This window comes from Candoia aspera, chromosome 3, assembly GCF_035149785.1.
Source record: "Candoia aspera isolate rCanAsp1 chromosome 3, rCanAsp1.hap2, whole genome shotgun sequence".
NCBI classification, from domain to species: Eukaryota; Metazoa; Chordata; class Lepidosauria; order Squamata; family Boidae; genus Candoia; species Candoia aspera.
This window is the reverse complement of record NC_086155.1, coordinates 105041793-105060131: the sequence shown is the minus strand read 5'-3', so window position 1 is coordinate 105060131 and position 18339 is coordinate 105041793. Positions and strand designations below refer to the sequence as shown.

At 41.8% G+C, this 18339-nt stretch overlaps 1 protein-coding gene across 1 annotated transcript in view; it reads left to right on the top strand.

The window, feature by feature from the left end:
• Nucleotides 1–15820, top strand: part of RASAL2 (RAS protein activator like 2) — a 209094-nt gene extending 193274 nt beyond the window's left edge. Inside the window, exons 13-18 of the mRNA XM_063298479.1 lie at nt 805–998; nt 2543–3374; nt 8797–8931; nt 9949–10151; nt 10671–10758; nt 15596–15820. Of these exons, the coding sequence (XP_063154549.1) occupies nt 805–998; nt 2543–3374; nt 8797–8931; nt 9949–10151; nt 10671–10758; nt 15596–15760 (1617 nt within the window). The 3' untranslated portion in view covers nt 15761–15820. The remainder of the gene's footprint in view (nt 1–804; nt 999–2542; nt 3375–8796; nt 8932–9948; nt 10152–10670; nt 10759–15595) is intronic.
• The last annotated feature ends 2519 nt before the right edge of the window (nt 15821–18339 follow it).

Here is an 18339-nt window from a genome sequence, read left to right as displayed (position 1 = left end):
TCCTGACTCAAAAGTGCATGCATGCATGTGTGCATACACACACGTTCCTAACTGGTGCTGCTTTCTTTTTTGAGAATCATCAGTGATGATCAGGCAATGGGATAATATCATATGGAGGGATCACTTGAGATCCAATCCAGGAAGTTATGGAATATTTTTGACCAGTGTAGCTGTGTTTATAAACAAATGATAAGCTTAACGTTATAAACAAATGATAAGCTTAACGTTCATTCCTGTCAGTAGTTTTAAGACAAAGTCTGATTTAAGTACCTTTGTATATGTACTTTGCACTTCCTTGTGGTTTCTTTCAGTGGTCTTGCCTAATAGCCAGTCTCAGACTATATCAGCATACATTCAACTGACCACAACCTCTGCCCCACAGACAAAAATTTCTTTCCAACAAAAATGCTTTTTTAGTTTTCTGAATTACACTTTAATTTAGTAGTGATTTTAGTATTACTCCATCCCACCCTGTCCCCACTACCCTGGGCTTTGATTGCAGTTTCCTTTGCAGGATAGATTTGCATTAGTTTTATGAGCGTTAACGTTTTATTTTGGAGGATCAGTTTTTAATTTCTGTTTCCTTTTCTTTCCTCAATGTCTTCTGTACCCTGTTTCATCTCCTCCATCCATCTGGTCACCGTGGTCCTGCTCCTCCACAACAATGCATTGTGTTTTTTCACATCCACATGCAAATGCCCATCTTCTTTCTTTACAACCTCCGCTCATCCATCCACATTCATCATTGTTTAATTTTTTAAAAAACTGAAATGATGGATGCCACGGTGCTTATTGTCGAATCAGGGTGAAAATTCCTTCCTACAGGCAACAGTAGAAAAATTGGGACCTTTGCCACGCATCCTCACCGACATCGCGAAGGCTACAACAAACCCTATGCCAATCCAGCAACAGCTGAGACGTTTGGCAGATCATAATTCAAGCCCCAATGTCAGTCTCTCTTCTGGGCTGCAAAAAATATTTGAAGACCCTGCTGACAGGTATGCACTGTTGGGCTACTGCTGAAATTATGTGTGGGAAAGAGAGATGTGTTACTTGCTCAGCTGGGTAGGAAAAGAAAGAGCTAAAAGTCAGAGTAATTAGAGCAAATACCTCTATTACAGGAGCCACACTTGGCTTAAAACAATAGTTTAGTTACGATAGTGCTTTATCCTCTTAACTGGTTTATCCAGCCCAGGATTTTCAGCTCTATGTGTGATGCTCCAAGTCACAAGCTTTATCCAGGTTTGCTACTGGAGATCTTTTTAATTGGCAATAATAGGATGAGCTCTTCTGTGTGCAGTCAAGTACTCTATCAATGTGAACCTCAGCCTCTCCTATAAACTCAGAAACTGTGTGTGTGAGTGAGTGAGAGTGAAGTGGAATAGCATTCAAAATATGATCCCTGCAACTTACAGTCTGAGGAGGTACAACCCAAAATTCTACTGCCACAATTTATGAGTTTTTGCAAACTGCCAATAAGCCTTGGTCACAGTTGACACTGGTTAATCAGATATTGTACTCATAATGTGCTAAGAGGAGTATTAAGAATAGATAACTTGTATGCAGACATGGTACCCTGCTGCTAAGTCAAGAATTTATTTTCTTGTACTAACAGTATTTAACATGGTATAATGGATAAGAATATTCTTGCTACTTCATCACAGTAATCCTTAACAACAAAAGTAGGCTAATCATATCTTCCCCTTTAATGAGGAGGCTTTGTGAATCATGGATCAGACATCACACTATGCTGTTTACTGTGTAGGAGTTCTCATTTCACAGCAAAGATTGAAAGGATGCTGCCTCATTTTCCCAAGATTTTTTTTAATGCAAGTTATAAATATCTATTGCTATGACAAATAAGGACTCCCTGTTCACCAACAAGTGGGCAAGCTGTGCCAGAGTTGTTTTTTATCTTACCTTTTACGTCACAAATGATTAATACAGGCATGCTGGGCAGACAGAACTTCTTTGGAATGATTGAGGTTTTATCTTTTATGTGCTTTTTGTCCATACAAAAGGATAGACATCTGAAAGGAGTAATTTCTCCCCATTATGGCCTTTTTACTTATGCTTATGGGTGGAGCCATTAATGGAAATACAAGACAAAAATAAAAGCAGTAAAGTGTATAGTTTCTATGATTCACCTGCAGCAATAGGGAGCCTTGTGAATAGACTGATGCAGGCTAAAAGTATTAAGATTAGAATGCTAAAATGAAATTATAGATTAGGCATTGCATTTGAGTTAGTTAGGATCTCTACCAGGGTGGAGCCAAATGCTCCTTTTTAGAACCAAGCAGTCAGCAACTCATCTCTTTGAACAATCATTGCTTCTGAATGGGAGTCAAAATGACTCTTGGTTCCATTCCCATTCAAAAATGACACCACTGCCCACCTAGCCTATTATTCCACCTGGATAATGCATAATATGGAGATTAATATGGAACCATGCCTGAGAAATTGCTTAAGCAGAAACAGGTGTGTGTACATGCAAATAAACAGATACAATTTTAAATTCATAATTATTTTGATTGTCTTTCAGTGAACTCAAGTTGAAGTCTGCCCCTCCAGAAAATGAAGCGTATCTCAAAGGCAAATTGCTCTTGATGCAGCAGACCTCATCCCGCAGCGTGACTTATTCAGATCAAGGTGATGAGACCAATCTGCCCAATGTCCGAAGCATATCACTGATGAATCTCCAGGATCCCAATGTCACACAGTGTGAATCTGGATCCATGATGCACGATGCCCCTGTACGTTTATCTGGCAGCCAGATTTCAGTCATCCAGGTGGCAAATATCAAGCAGCTCCAAAGAACACCACAGACTGCCCCCCAAATCAGGAGACCTCTTCACTCAGCACTAAACCAGCAAGGCACTCTTCAGGCCCTTTTTTTCCAGAATCCAGTTTATCATCTCAACAATTCTCCTCAGCCAATGCCTAAAATGTCCATGGAATCTAGCCTGGATAACCTGAGTGTCACCAGTTCCCGAAGCCAGAATAGTGAAGACCTTAAACTCAGTGTGCCTAGCAATAGCAGCATGGAGGATTATGCCAAACGCAGCATCCAGAATGAAGATTTTTCTGGGCGGGGCCCCATACAGGACAAACAAGCTATGCCACCTCATCAGAATAGCACTCTGCAGACCCAAATCCACAAAATGGACCAAGCAGGGCCCAGTGCAATGGTCATGGCACCCCACTCACTTCCCCACAGTGCTTCTCTTCGAAGTACAGGCAGCATGTCTGTAGCATCTGCCACGATGGCAGTGGAACCTCTTCAGGAGGGGAATCAGTCCCGGCAGCAGTCTTCCTCTTCCAGAGAAAGCCCAGTTCCCAAAGTGCGAGCCATTCAGCGGCAGCAAACGCAACCGGTAGGATCATCTGCTTTTTTAAAATCTCTAAATAGGAGACTACATTTTCTTTTTTAGGATACCTATTTTGTGAGATATATGATCTGCAATATTTTTGTGGTCTGTACGATGGGAGAAATAGGAAACTGTTTACAACTGGCTCCTTTGGGATCATGAAGAAGAGTTTGTGATGTAGACCAATAGCCCTCTTCATCCATGGTGCCATTAGCCATGGTTTTGCTACCCACAGTAAAGTCTTTCTCATTCTGTACTTTATTCCTTGCATGAAATGGCAAGCATCCTTTCACAGATGCATAAAGTACATTTTTCATAGCCTTGGTATTTGCAGTAGTAAAGTTGGAATGGTGCCCCAGAGAGTAATGAAGGCCATTCATAGTTCGGTCTGCCTCCTCAGCCTCTACACTCTCTGTTCCTTGGGCAACAGCTGTTCCAAGGCACATGAATAGAATTGTGTCTCCAGCAACAAGCAAAATAATCACACTATCTCATTCTTGGGCTTGACATTTGGCATGTTTACAAAAAAGATTGAAGGGATATGATATTTAGTGACTAAACGGTGTGCCTGTTTTATTTACACTTGTGTGTGTGTGTGTGTATACAAGTATGTACGAGAGGAAAAAATAACTTTACCAAATGGAAAATACAGCATATATGAATAGAGAATTTGGGCGGGCGGGGCGGTGTGATAAAGACATTCTTCAGAAATAGGGAAAGGGGGAAATGATATCATCTATTTACTAGTTTACCATCATAATTACTGATTGTGACATATAATGTACTTTGCATGATCAAATAGTCATTTTTAACAATTAAACATATTGATTTCCTTTGATCCTCTCAGCCTTTCTAGGCAGGCACTTCTAATGCTAAGAAAAAATAATTTTGAATGGATGGAAAATACTGTTGGTTTGTATTATTCATTCATTCATTCATTCAAAGAGCATGTTTATATAGCTGCCCATCTCACAAAATGTGACTCTGCCCCATGCCATGAAGGGCTTTAAAGGACAAAAACAGCACCTTGAATTGGACTTGGAAACAAACTGACAACCAATGTAGCTCATGGAGCAGAGCTGTAACGTGCTGTTCTAGGGGCACACATAACTGCCTGAGCTGCCGCATTCTTCACTGGCTGAAGCTTCTGGATACTCTTCAAGGGCAGCCCCATATAGAGTGCATTACAGTAGTCCATCTGGGAGGTGATCAGGGCATGAGTGACAGTAAGCAGAGCCTCCCAATCTAGGAACAGGCGCAACTGGCGCACAACACAAAGCTGTGCAAAGGCCCTCCTAGCCATGACTGCCACCTGCTCTTCAAGTAGTATTTGCGAGTCTAGAAGAACCCCCAAGTTGCACACCGGGTCTGTTTTGGGCAGTGCAACCCCATCCAGAACCAAAGATGGCATAGTCCCAGAAAAGGAATGCCCCCAAACCCAGAGCCACTCATTCTTGCCAGGGTTCGGTTGAACCCTGTTCCCCATCCAGATCCCTACTGTCCTAACAGTGAGACACACGCTGAGACGAGGAGTAGTTCTCTAATGTTTATTACTGCTACATAAACAGAATCCTAACAAACTGAATAAGCATGGGAAAAACCCAGACATATAAACCCCAAAGGCTAAGGCAGGCCTGATCTGTGTCTCTTTGAATGGCTGCTTAATTCCTCAGTACTACGCATGCACTTTACAGCCTGGATGGGGGCCCCTGCTCGCCATCCTTACTCATGACACCTACAGCCTCCAGGCACTAGGCTAAGACATCAACAGCATCACTTAATTCACCAGGGGCAGAGATGTGTAATTGGGTATCATCAGTGTACTGATGAGACCTCACCCCATGGCGGTGAATGAGCTCACCCAGAGGCTTCATGTAGAAATTGAATAGGAGAGGAGACAGCACCAAACCATGCAGCACTCCACATAGTAGGGGCTGAGAGCAGGTTCTCTACCCCCAGTCGCCACCAGCTGATATTGACCTCAGAAGAAAGATGAACCAGCCCAACACAGTGCTGCCCACCCCCCAATCCTCAGAACCAGCCCAGAAGGATACCATGGTTGATGGCATCAAAGGCCACTGAGAGGTCAAGCACCGCAAGGATGGTTGCACAACCCCCATCCCACTCCCGCCAGAGATCATCTAAAAGTGCAACCAATGCCGTTTCTGTCCCTTACCCAGGCCTGAATCCTGACTGAAAGGGATTCTATAGTTAGCTATTGGTAAGTCATTGGATACCATAGGCTATTTTGGCCAAGAAATTGGCCAGAAAACCAGCGCTGGTGAATTTTGCATAACGTACTAATAAAATTCAGGCATTCCTAATCCATAAATCTCGTAGAAACAGCTCTAATGGGGCATGTGTGCTTGTACACAAATACAAAGATGTGTGCCTGGCTGTATGCTTTTGCAGTCAATGTTGGCTAAGAAGACATTTTCATATGATTACCCTCCAGGGAGGAACATTTGTGTCCTTCGGGGTATATTCCTGGAAATGCTGGCAAATAAACAAGCACTTACTTGAAGAAAGTAAAGACTTGTGCAGCTGGGTTCTTGATGCTGGGTGGGAAGAGGAGGAATAGCTTCTTGCTGCAATTGATGCCTTTGTGGGACCACCATGTAGATCCAGAGGAGCTCTCTTTTTGCAACCTGACTGCTTATCTCGATTGATGAGTTTCCTTCTCTTATTGAAAACAAAGCATGTGGTCTTGCTTCAAACAGCTGTGGCGGTGTTTGTGATGTTATGAGATCCTCTGGCATCCCTTGATGCTGCCCCTGTGCCTCGAGTCGGTGTAATTGTTCTCTCCATCAAAGCCTCAGGCTGCTGAGAGTGCCAATTTTTCCTCCCCCGACTCCAGTGGGTTGAACCCATTTGTTGTTCATTCCATTCTTGCAAAAACTGATGCTCTTTGGTACTTTGCAAGCATAAGGGATGTTTCCATGAATACTGGCACATATTTTTAAATTACAAATTATGTACCAACGCATAAGACAAAAAGGCTGTGATCATTCTCCCTTTTGAAAACAGGGAAATCAACCATTATTCGAATCTTTAACAATACACATGTGTTCCTTCAGAGCAGCAGTAAGAGCATAGTAATCCTTAAGTTTATGTTGGAGAGAATGACATTTTAAATAAGACTCCTTATTTTTCTATTCTTGCCTTTGGTAGGTACAATATTCCATAAATTACCATGCTGATTTACTGCCACTGAGAAATTATATAAAACTGCACAAAGGCTAGAATTGTCTTTTTGTTAAAGAAATCTTAGATGCCAGGTACAAGCTTAGAAGTTCATGACACCTATATATTGCCTATCTGAGTTGATGGAGTGAATTGGAGAAATGGAAGCAATATATTTCTGTAGGTGGATGCATGAATGCATGACTTTCCATCTAGCTTAAACATTGTCCTTGGTTCCTTTGCAATCATCTTTGCTAATATGTTTCACGTTGAAAGATGTGGTTAAAACATCTTTCATTTTTAAAGAGCAATTGTCTCACATCAAAATGTCTGTTCATGAGTAATATATGAGTAAGTACTGTGGTCAGAGTTCACTGTCACCTTCACAGTGCTTTTGTAAAAATGTGTAAAAGCAGCATGTGTTCAGTATCTTTACTGCATAAGTTCATATTTCTAATTCCATAATAATAACAACAATGGACCTGGGTCACAGTAGTTTTTTCCCCCGAGTGCAGACTGAGCCCTACTGAAAACGTTCTCAGAATGTGTTTTTGAAAGTCATCTAGGGAAACTAAGAAGGACACTTCAGATTTGGTGAATCCCAAATCAATTCTGTGGTTCTCTGGGGCAAAATAGGATACCCTTCAAAATGACGATAGCTATGTCTGAATATTTTTGATATTTCAAAGGCAGAAAAGGAGAACATCAGCAAAATTTATTGATTCATGTATTTTTTTTTCATGCATGGAATACGGCAAGGTATTCATGAGAGCTGTAGTCCAAAATATCTAGACAGCACAAGATTGCCTGTACCCCAATATTGTTTTTACAATTAATGGAAACGGCCAAATTAGCAGAAGCATAGCAAATGGTTCCCCCTGTAATCTCATCCTTCTTGGAATAGTTCCAGGATTAAAAAATGGCCTTTCTAAGCCATCCATATAGACTGCATCAGCTGTTCTCTTTCCTGAATAGCAAGGAAGCTGATATTGCATTTTTCTGTTTTTTTCTGCAGGAGATAAGAACACAGTTGCTAGTTGTACTCACCTACTTTGTATGCAGGGTTCCAATTAATAGCATACTACCAGTGGGGATGCTGCCTAGGAATTGTGTTCTGCTACATTTTCATCCAAATATAACTAACTTTCCTTGCTTCCTCTATACTGTGGTCCTATTTAGTATAGTCTAAACCACAGAGAGACTTACTTCATCAGCCAAAGGCAGCTTTGCTATCACTGTCAGAGTTAAAGCAACTTTCCAGCTGCAGAGAAGCTACAATTCCTTATTTCTTTGAGTACTCATGGGCATCCTAAGTATGACCAGATGTGGAAATCATATTTACACTACTATCCCTCTTTTGGTGTTCAGATACTTTAAAACCTTCCTCTTCTAAGATGCTAGAGTTGCTATAAATTGTGAGTTATGTGCATTTCAGCAACTGAAGAAAATGCTTAGCTCCTACTAGAAACAGATCCAAGTTAGTGAAATTGGTTCAAGACAGGGTGGTTATGTAGAACAGGGCCTGCCAAAGCCTTCCACTGTTGTCTGGCCAGATGCAGCCCATGGAGTTCTGAGCTTGTACTAAAACCTAGAGTGGCAGTACTCTGATTGTGACATAGTAAAATAGTTGCAAGCAACCTGGAACAAACATACAGATATTAGAAAACCAACTCTGGAGTTCAGATTCATTTGAGATCCATCCCACCTGTCAGCATACTCCAAACAGTCTAAATTTACAAGGAAACACTGCACATTTAAAAAACAAAAATATGGAGACCAATATTTGGATAGTTTTTTCTGTTTTAAAGTGGCAAAATATTAAGCCCTTAAGAAGTCTATTTTTTAATAGTGTGTCTAACACCGAAGTGTAGAACATTTTTGATTGCTTCCTTTTGAAATCACAGCGAAGTCATTCCACTCCAAGGGGACTTCTTGGGATAATTTTTTATATGCAAAATGAGCAAACATTTTCCTGAATAAAAAGAGACATTTTAACAATTAACTGGTGTTCTTACATATATCTGTCCATTGAAATAATTAACATTTTTTTGCACTTTTCTTGCTGACATTCAAGGAAATGTGATTGATGCTCCCCACATATATCTTCATTTACAAGTTACCAGAGTTGGTTGACATTACAACATGGAGAAATTGCTCCCAAGCGATGGCCAAAGTGTGTTTTAGCCCTAGATTGTATTCTGGACAGTAAGCAAGGCTCTCTTTTGCTCTCAAACTCTATTTGCAGATGCAGTCCCCTGTAGACTCTGCTACTATGTCACCCGTGGAAAGGACAGCTGCTTGGGTCTTAAACAATGGACAGTATGAACAAGTGGAGGAAGATGCAGAGCAAAATCAGGATGAAGCCAATCATACAGAAAAGGTAACAATTATGTGTGTTCTAGGTTCCAGCCACGTCAATAAGAAGTCACCAGAAGAGATAAATATGCAGAGGTCATCAGGATAATGTTGCACAGCTCTCTTTTTTCAATTATCAAACATCTGGATGCTGCTGTTTTTGCTCTGTCAGTGCCTGGAAGCCACGGTCAAGTAATTGGGGGCCATGCCAGGTAGAAGTTGTGTCCAGATAAATCAGGAATGCTTAAGATGGCTCCCTTCATATTGTAGATTGAGCTGATTTTCCTGTCCTTTGGGGTTGAGTTTCCTTTTAAAAATGTTTGTAGTCAGAGAGTTGTTTTTAATCCAAGCCCTTGCAACAGCAGCCAAGACTTCTTTGTGGCAGCTTCTCTTGCTTTTCCAGCTGGACCCCTTCTTGGACACAGGGGGTGCTAGAAGGATAATCTATGCTACCACACCCTTCAAGATTTCCTGCTCTGATGCCCTTGGAAGGCAACTGCCCAGAGTCCCCCTTTTTGGGGGAGATGGGCAGTGATATAAATTTGAAAAATAAATAAATAAATAAAACAGTAAAACTCAGAAGCTCCAGCTAAGGGAAGATCCTGCATAACCTAGTGAAAATGAGCAAGGCTGTGCAAACACATCCAGCTGATTTTCTTCATGCTGGTCACGATTCCCAGTATGTTTCCAGGTTCAGTGTTTTCGCATACTAATAAAGTCCTTCACAACCTGAGTCCCCTATGTCAACATAGGACCTGCTTCAAATACCAGTTCCGTATAAAAGAAGCAAAAGCTTAATGTTTCTGAAATGAAATCCTTTTTTAAATTCTTTAGGCCTTTCAATTGTGTCTCTCTCATCTTACTTTGTTTCAGCTGGCTTTGCTTTTGCTGATGCTTCTTATTTAGGGAGACAGAAGATTACAAGTTTCTAGAAATTACTGTGTATTATTTCTCTTTCATGCTCCCTTGAGCCCTGGAAAACTGGCTCATGAATTAATAAATAATGAATGCTTTGACCTCCCCCCCTTCCTCCCACCTTCAGTATCAGCAAGAGATAGCCAAGCTCAAGGATCGCCTGAAGGCATCCAGTCGCCGGCTGGAGGAATACGAGCAGCGTCTCCTAGTGCAGGAACAGCAAATGCAGAAACTCCTACTGGAGCACAGATCGATGCTGGAAGACAGCAAGGAACGGCTGCGAAAGCAGCAGGAGGAGAAGGACAGCCAGATGAAGAGCATCATCAGCAGGTAAGGGAGGGAGGGGCTGGGAAACCTGAAGGGATCAAGAACGTTCTCCGTATTTCCAGCAGGGGCATCCTTTGTGACATGTGACCATTGTTTGCTCAGTGGAAAACTCTCTTTATCTGGCATAGAGGAGGAGGAGGTGTTTACAGTCTAAATTCATACTGTTTTTTTATGCAGTTAGACCAAATTCCATGAATAGGCAACCTATATAGTGTATATTCAGTTTCATTGCAATGGAATTTAGGCCAAGTGGTTTTAGACATACAAGCTGGGAATTCTGGAAGTTGAAACTCCAATGCATCCAGATGACATCTGGGTTGGTGTAGGCATCCCAGTTTCCTTGTAGCACCCACTCAAACAACATGGAGCTTATTCGCTGAAATGCTTGCTTAAGGAACAAAACATCAGGCGGCAATCTTTTCATCTTTAGCATCTTTACTAAGCTAATGTGTGCCTTGTTTTCTTTTGATGATGCTCCAGATACCACACAGATTACTCTCCAAATTCTTGCCTTCCTTCTAGATTAATGGCTGTGGAAGAGGAATTAAAGAAAGACCATGCAGAAATGCAAGCAACCATTGATGCTAAGCAGAAAATAATTGAGGCACAGGTAAGGAGCAATGTTTGTACGGCAAGTAATAACCTGTTCCCTTCAAGGTAAGATGGTGTTTTTCTTAGCCTGGAACATAATGGATCAACATGTCTATCATCCCAACGCTCAAAGCTTCATGTGCAAAGAGCCACTGTTGTAGAACTCTGTCTAATGCACAATGCTTTGGATTATAGCTTTCAGTTGCACTTATTGTGAGATAAAACAAAACAGGACAAAATAGGACTTAAGACACAGACAAAATAATTTTGATCTCTTCTTTATGCCACCCTTATGAGACCGTGTACATGGAAAATGCCATTTGCCTATAGAATTATTTCATACTTTAACACTGATCAGTGTTAAAGAATCACTAAGAATCTTTCAGCAGTAGCCACATTTCCCTGAATGTACTGAGATGAAAGAGCTAGATGAAACTTCTATTGGCTGCTTTTTCTAAATCTTCCATGGCTTTTGTTGTTGTTGTTCCTTTGAGTTAGTGTTGACTCCTGGTGACTGCCTGGACAAGTTCTTGCAGTTTTCTTGGCAAGATTTCAGAAGTGGTTTGTCATTGCCTCCTTCCTGGCACTGAGATAGAGAGTAGCTGGCCCAAGGTCACCCAGCTGGCTTCATGCCTAAGGTGGGACTTGAATTCATGGTCTCCCAGTTTCTAGCCTGATGCCTTAACCATGACACCAAACACTCATTCCGTGGCATTCCATCCACTTAAATGTACTCATGATATTACTTTGATTGTAACTCAGGTTTATCAGTAACTATTTTTGGCTGGTGTCTGTGATGAGTATAACTTTTTTCCAGGTGAATTATTCAGAAGCAGGAATTCAAGGGTTTTTTTGCCCTATGGCCCAACTTTATCAAGAGAAGAAATATTTTCTGAGGATTTATTTGAAAAGTTGATTTTAAGTATAGAATAACTCCATGGAGTTTACTATATGGAATGCTGGAGGCTGAATCAAGGTAGTGGCTAAACTGAAATCAAATTTCCCCAGCTCACTGAGTTGATAGAAGCATGATTTCTGTTCCTTAATCATCTATGAATGATGTTCCATATGGTGGCTGAGGACTAGGCCCACATGGGCTATTTCCAAGCCCATGATTTTTTCACAGCAGCCGAGAATCTGGCTGAAGGCTTTGTGATATGCGATTGCTACAAGAGAGTGGACAGCAAAAGCCGCAGGCGGAACCGGCTGCGTGAGAAATGTGAGGCCTTGCTTTATCCTACCAAATTGCAGAGAAGCCTTGTGGAATCAGGAACTGCATAGACTTTGATTTCTTACCCTGTGCTTAGAATGTCCTCTTCCCCTCTACCCACCAGCAACCCCTTTTTTTTTTCTTTTTCTGTTAGTCTGTTTTTGCTGGATGGGGATGTGGCAGCCTGTATACCTCTACTGCTCTCCTCACCCCCTTAATTAACAGAGCTGTACTGTGGCCTAAGCCTCCATTTGTAATGGCAATTGACATCATCACTGTGTTAAATTACAGCTCTAAAAGGTGGGGGTGAGATAATTCAAGCAGGCAAGTATGTCCAGTCAATGCTCTAGCTGAGCACTGCCTTGGCCTGCCCCAGTGTACTTGTATTTCCCCACCCCGACCCTTACACATTTCAGTTTCTGCTGCTCTCTGAATTTCTTTCAGACACTGTTTGAAACATCCTGGGATTACCTTGTACTTCCTTCTGGGATGAAAAGGAAAGTAGGCGCCTTCTCCTTAAAGTTCACAAACTCATGCCTTCCAGAATAGTATTTTTGTATGCTTTGTTTTTCAAATCCTATTATTTCTCTCCCATAATTACAACAAAGCCAAAGTAGTGACAGGACAGAAAAACATCTTCTGGTTCATTTGCCAGGTTCTGCTTTGAAACAGGTTCTGTAGCACAATCACATTATAGTAATAGTGAGAGCATTTCATTTGGAATTTACATTCACTTCTTGAGTTTGAAATGCCAGTATGCTGTGTTGGGGAGTTTACCTCAGTATGATTTGGGGCCAGTCTGAAAAGTGGGTTGAGGCATCTAAAAATCCAGCTTTTCTCAGATATTTTCCAAACGAGGCTATAAAAGTAGATTAGATATACTTGCAGTCAGGGTATGGTGTGGTGTGGTATGGTATGGGGTGTGGTGTGGCGTGGTGTGGTGTGCTACGGTGTGTGTGTACAGTGTGTACAGTGTACAGCATGGCGTATGGTACAGTATGGTGTCTAGTACAGTGTGGTGTATGATACGGTATGGTATGGGTTCATCAACACCTAAATGGATCTTAATGTAAGTGAATGGATAGGTAAAGGTAAAGGTTTCCCTTGACGTAAAGTCCAGTCGTGTCCGACTCTAGGGGGCGGTGCTCATCTCCGTTTCTAAGCCGTTAGAGCCGGCGTTGTCCATAGACCCGTCCGTGGTCATGTGGCCGGCATGACGACACGGAACGCCGTTACCTGCCCGCCGAAGCGGTACCTATTGATCTACTCACATTTGCATGTTTTTGAACTGCTAGATGAGCAGGAGCTGGGACTAGCAACGGGAGCTCACCCCGCCGCGCGGTTTCGAACCGCCGACCTTCCGATCGGCAAGCTCAGCAGCGCAGCGGTTTAACCCGCAGCGCCACCTGCCTGCGAATAATTTGTGAACCCTGCATCCAGTCACTCCAGTGATGTGGGCCATTATTAGTGGGGGTCATAAACTTAGGCTTTGCAACTCTTAAAATATTTATTTTATGACATTATTGTGGAAAGATTATTTCTGAGAAGGAACTGATGGTTTTGTAAGGAGATGGGGAGTGAGGTCCAGTCAGACAAAAAACTGGAATTTTAAAAAATGAGAGTTGAGTATAGGCAATTTCATGACTCTGCAGTAGCCTTTTTTCACAAACACATTCCATCTGTATATTTGCATATATTAGTTGTCTTTTCAAACTTAGTGCCTTCCAGATGCATGCCTAAATCTTCTCTGTAGCTATCAGTGACAAGACTGTCCGACAACCTCATTTCACATTATTCCTGACTATGTCCAAGTGGGAAGATGGGTAATGAACACCTTCCTCCTTCACAGGACACTAATTTTATGGCAGTCCTCTGGGAGAGCCAAAACAGTACTGAGATTATTGAATATTCTCAAACTATGCCAAGATATAATGGCTATATATGCTTACTCCTAGTTTATTAAATAATAGATTATTCCATTCTGGGTATTCATGAATGCTAGGCTAAATGGGGTTGCATAGCTTGTGGTTCAGGGATCATGCAAATACTGGACTTGTAAATAAGTTAAATAATGGCACATATGAGCCCAATATGGAATAGATAATAAATTGCTTATATTTTGCCAGATGTTAAACTTGTCAGATAAATATTAATAATGGGCCATCCAACAGCTGCCTGAGAAACCTTGATTGGTCATAAACTTCTATATGAAACATCTCCAGTTTCCACATACTACTCAGGGTATAACTCAGTGTACAGCATTTCTCAAAAATGTAGGTCTCAGATTTTGAATGATAGCCCCATTTAGGAGAAATTGCTCCATGATTTATCATATGGTGAAAATATGTACTTTATAGCTATCATGTTATAAACCTCATTCCTGTGGTTACTGTGGTGTTTTTGTAACTGGACAAACACTGCCCTCAATAGTGTAAATAAATAAATAAATTGCAGTCATTAACCAGCACAAGGGAACTGGTATTCAAATATCCAAAATATCCAAAACTAAATTGACAATATCAGGATAATTAGGAAAAGTACCTATAGATAAGGGATTTTGGCTAAAAGACTATTAAATCAAAATAGCTCAGGCTACACATATGCAACAAGGAGAAAAGAGATTAAAATTAGCAATCCAGGTAATACAAACTTTGAAATAGCATATCAAATACAAATACAATACAATGCTTCTCAGTCTTTTGGCTAAGATCAAGAGTAGTATCCTTTAGTAGTGTATCTCCTCATTCCCAGAGGCCTTGTATAAAATTCCATCAGCAGACCTAATGAGATTAAATTCTTTGCTTTTTGAGAAAGGTGATTTGTTCATTATTTCTGCTTGTGTTTTCCATATTTTTTGTTGTTGTAGTTTTTCTTCCTTTGCATTTTTCCCATGCACAACTGTAGATGTTACTCCTGCACAGCTGTTGATGTTCTGTGAAAAAGTATTTGCCCCTTTTGGATTTTCTGATTCTTTGCATGTCTTTGCCATTGTTATCAGAGCATCATGTGGATCCTACTGATATTAAAACTCAGTGTTTTGGAATGGTTAAGTCAAGGTCCAGCAAAATCCTAGAGAATGGTTATGGCAGGACCTGAAATGAGGAACAGGTCATACTAAAAAATCCTCAAATATTATTGAGTTGAAGCAGTATGCCATGGAAAAATGAGCCAAAATTCCTTCTGCATCCTTACACTGCTGGAATTTGATTAGAATTATAGTCCTCAGTGTATCAAGTCATCTTCAGGTTGGTGTCTTTGGAGATTCCAGACTCTATATGCAGCCTACACTTTGGAATAAATCTGCCCTTTTATTCCTCAATTGCCTTTTCCTGTTTTCCTTTGTGTAAAAGCAAATCCTTAAACTTTTTTCTTCTGATTTCTTCTGGATTGTGCCTCAGTATTTCTTTGTGATCCATGTGTACATGTGTAATTTGCAGCTTCCATAGAACTGATGCTGGACAGCTGAAAGAGGCAAGCCTCTTGCATTCTGCTGCAAAACACTGGCCAGGTTGGATGGGCTAGGAAAAACTCTTGGAAGAAGTGATGAGGCACTGATTTTACCTGGTTTCAAATCTAATAAAGCCTTGTTGCTGTGAACCTAGACAAATGTGATCTTGTTTGGTTTTGTTTTCTGTTGTTCCTGCAGGAGAAAAGGATCCTCTCCCTGGATTCAGCCAACACAAGGTTGATGAGTGCCCTAACTCAAGTGAAGGAACACTACAGCATGCAGGCCCGGAGCAGCGTCTCTCCTACTAATCCCCCCAGGCTTTCCATCACAGAGAATGGAGAATTTAGGAACAGCAACTGCTAACTTCAAGTTCTCCCACCAACAAATTGTCATCTTCATTTCTCATGCCCACTCCAAGCCAACACCCTTAAAAGCAGAAATTTTCAGGGAAAACTGGAGAATATGGATGCAGGGACTGATTTATAAATGACCTGCACTACCAACCTGCCTGGGCTTCCTTTCAATATTGCAACTGGTAGACATATTTCCACATTTCGCTTTGCTAGTTTTTCAACTTGCCTCTCTAAATCTCAACCACAGCAGCAGCTTGTTGTGTGGTTCAGGTTACATAGGGCAGAACAGGCATCACTTTTTGTCTGACTAGGTAAGCACAGACAAGACTGCTTACTATAAATCAGGGATCACAAAACTTAAAAAAAATTAAATTGAAAAAAGTATATTAATGTTTTAAAAATTAAAAGTTAAAAAAAAACAAAAATTTTTAAGATGTAAAGGTTAAGTTTTAAAAGTTAAATATGTTAAATTTAAGTTTTAAATGTTTTGTTAAAAATATTTTCTTTGGAGGAATGATAGACATGTTGCTGACCACTGTTCACTGCTGTTTACGTTTTTTATCTTTGGTTAAATCCCTCTGATTCCTTCTGTAAACTGTTTTTTTTTGGCAGTTTATTGATTTTAGATTTAGATGTTATTAATTTTGTCAGCAGTTTACATAGATCAAGAACGAGGAGTTTTAACTGAAATGCACTACCTCCCCTCACCTTCCATTCCACCAATGAGACTGACACTTGATAGCAGGTGAGGCAGGAATACTATTCAAGAGTCTTTACTGAAGACATTTCACCCAGCCGGGCATCGTGCAAGTCATCCATTATCTCTTCAACATTTCCTAGCTGTCAGGGATGACTGTATACACATTTCTTATGGAGGGCTGTTTTCTTCATCTCCTACATTTATCTTTGTGTTGGCATCTGGACAACCCTGTCCATTCCTGCTCACAGCCCCACACTTTCCTCTTGGTGAGCTGGCACACCATCCCCATGTTAACCAAATCCCTGGGTACCTACCTAGTCCAGCAGGCATCTTTTTTACATGGGGAGGCAGTTAACTCTCTTTCAGGTAGGGCTCTTCTCCACACAGGGCAAAATAGGAAGTCCTACTTCCTTTCTCACTGTAATGTTCCCGCTTGATGGCTTCAGAGTGCACTGTTGGCTTGTCCTGAACAGTTCACATCAGGCTACCAGATATTCCTTTAATACAGAAAAAGTAACTGTACAGAAAATTATGTCCTTACAGAACAAAAATAACTCATTTAACAGGGGGAGGATAAAAATGCTAATGCATCTGCTGTCACACAGCCTGTTCACTAAACCACTCTTCCAGCTGTCCCTTTCTTCACTGGGAACTACCTTACTCTTTTCTTCCTCAGTGAACCTTCCTTACTGTTTTTTCTCTCAATGGCCAGGTGTCTGTCTTCTTCTTCTGGATATAGAGAGAAAACAACCTCTTTAATAGTAGTCAGGGGAGCAAAGCCCTTAGATACGGAAGCTTTCTGTGGTGTTCCCAGACAGTAGGGAGCAGGAAAATGCATACAGAGTCTTCCTCAGTAGCAAGGCATTCAAGGGACTAGACTTCAAAGAGTCACTTAATCAGCAAACTGAAAGCAAGCAACAAGAGTCCCAAGCGGTGGGCAGAGGCCTCTAGAGGTCTAGGCCAAGGGTTGGCAAACAGCGGCCCATGGGCCAAACCTGGCCCACTGCCTGCAAGTAAATCAGTAGGGCTGAGCTCCCGGTGCAAGGGGCAGGGCTGAGGGCTGGGGCGGGGTGACCTGGGCAGCACTGGTGGCCTATCAGCTTCCTGGTTGGCAAGCTGGCACTGTCCAAAGGCTACGACACTCCTTGGCCTGCAGATCTGCCAGACACACCAACAGAAGTGGAGAATGGGCAGGATCTGGCCCTTTCCAGAACAAGCTTCCTGCCCCTGGTCTAGGCATTCCGAGGGCCAGAGTTTTAGGATGCGAGAGGTTCAAGGTCGTGGGCACACGAAGTCCAGACAAGTCGGTTCTTTCCAACAAGGCAGGCTCAGCCAACAGTGGCTTCTACGCCTCCACCCAGTGGAGATCATTCAAGGCTGGAGATGGCCTGGCTGGGTAACAAGACACCCCACGTGCTTTTGCTCTGCTCACTGTAACACACAGCTGCTTGGGGAGTGGCTCCTCGTCCTCTGACTGCAAGGGCGGCTGCTCTTGGAGACTGCTGACCAGATTGGTCTCAGGCGCTTGGTTGTTCCGCATCTCCTCGGGCTGATGCTCGCCTGGCACCCCCAGAACAAGCTTCTCGCCATCGGGATCCTCTGAGTCTCAGCTGCTCATGACATGAGCCCCTTTGCCCGCTTCCAGGAATGAATGAGCAAAAAACCCAGAAAGCTTAGAAGAGTAGAGGAATTTTTCTTTCTTAATAAGGCAGGATCCTAACATAGTGGAGAGAAGTAGGGCTGCATTTCATAATCACCAAGAAAAGACCACAGTTGCTATCATAATCAGTATGATTTCAGGGTTACTGACACAATGTGTCTTATTAATAAATAGGTACGCTAATGAGATCCTACTGCCATACAGCCAGTTGTCTTACAACACAAAGTTG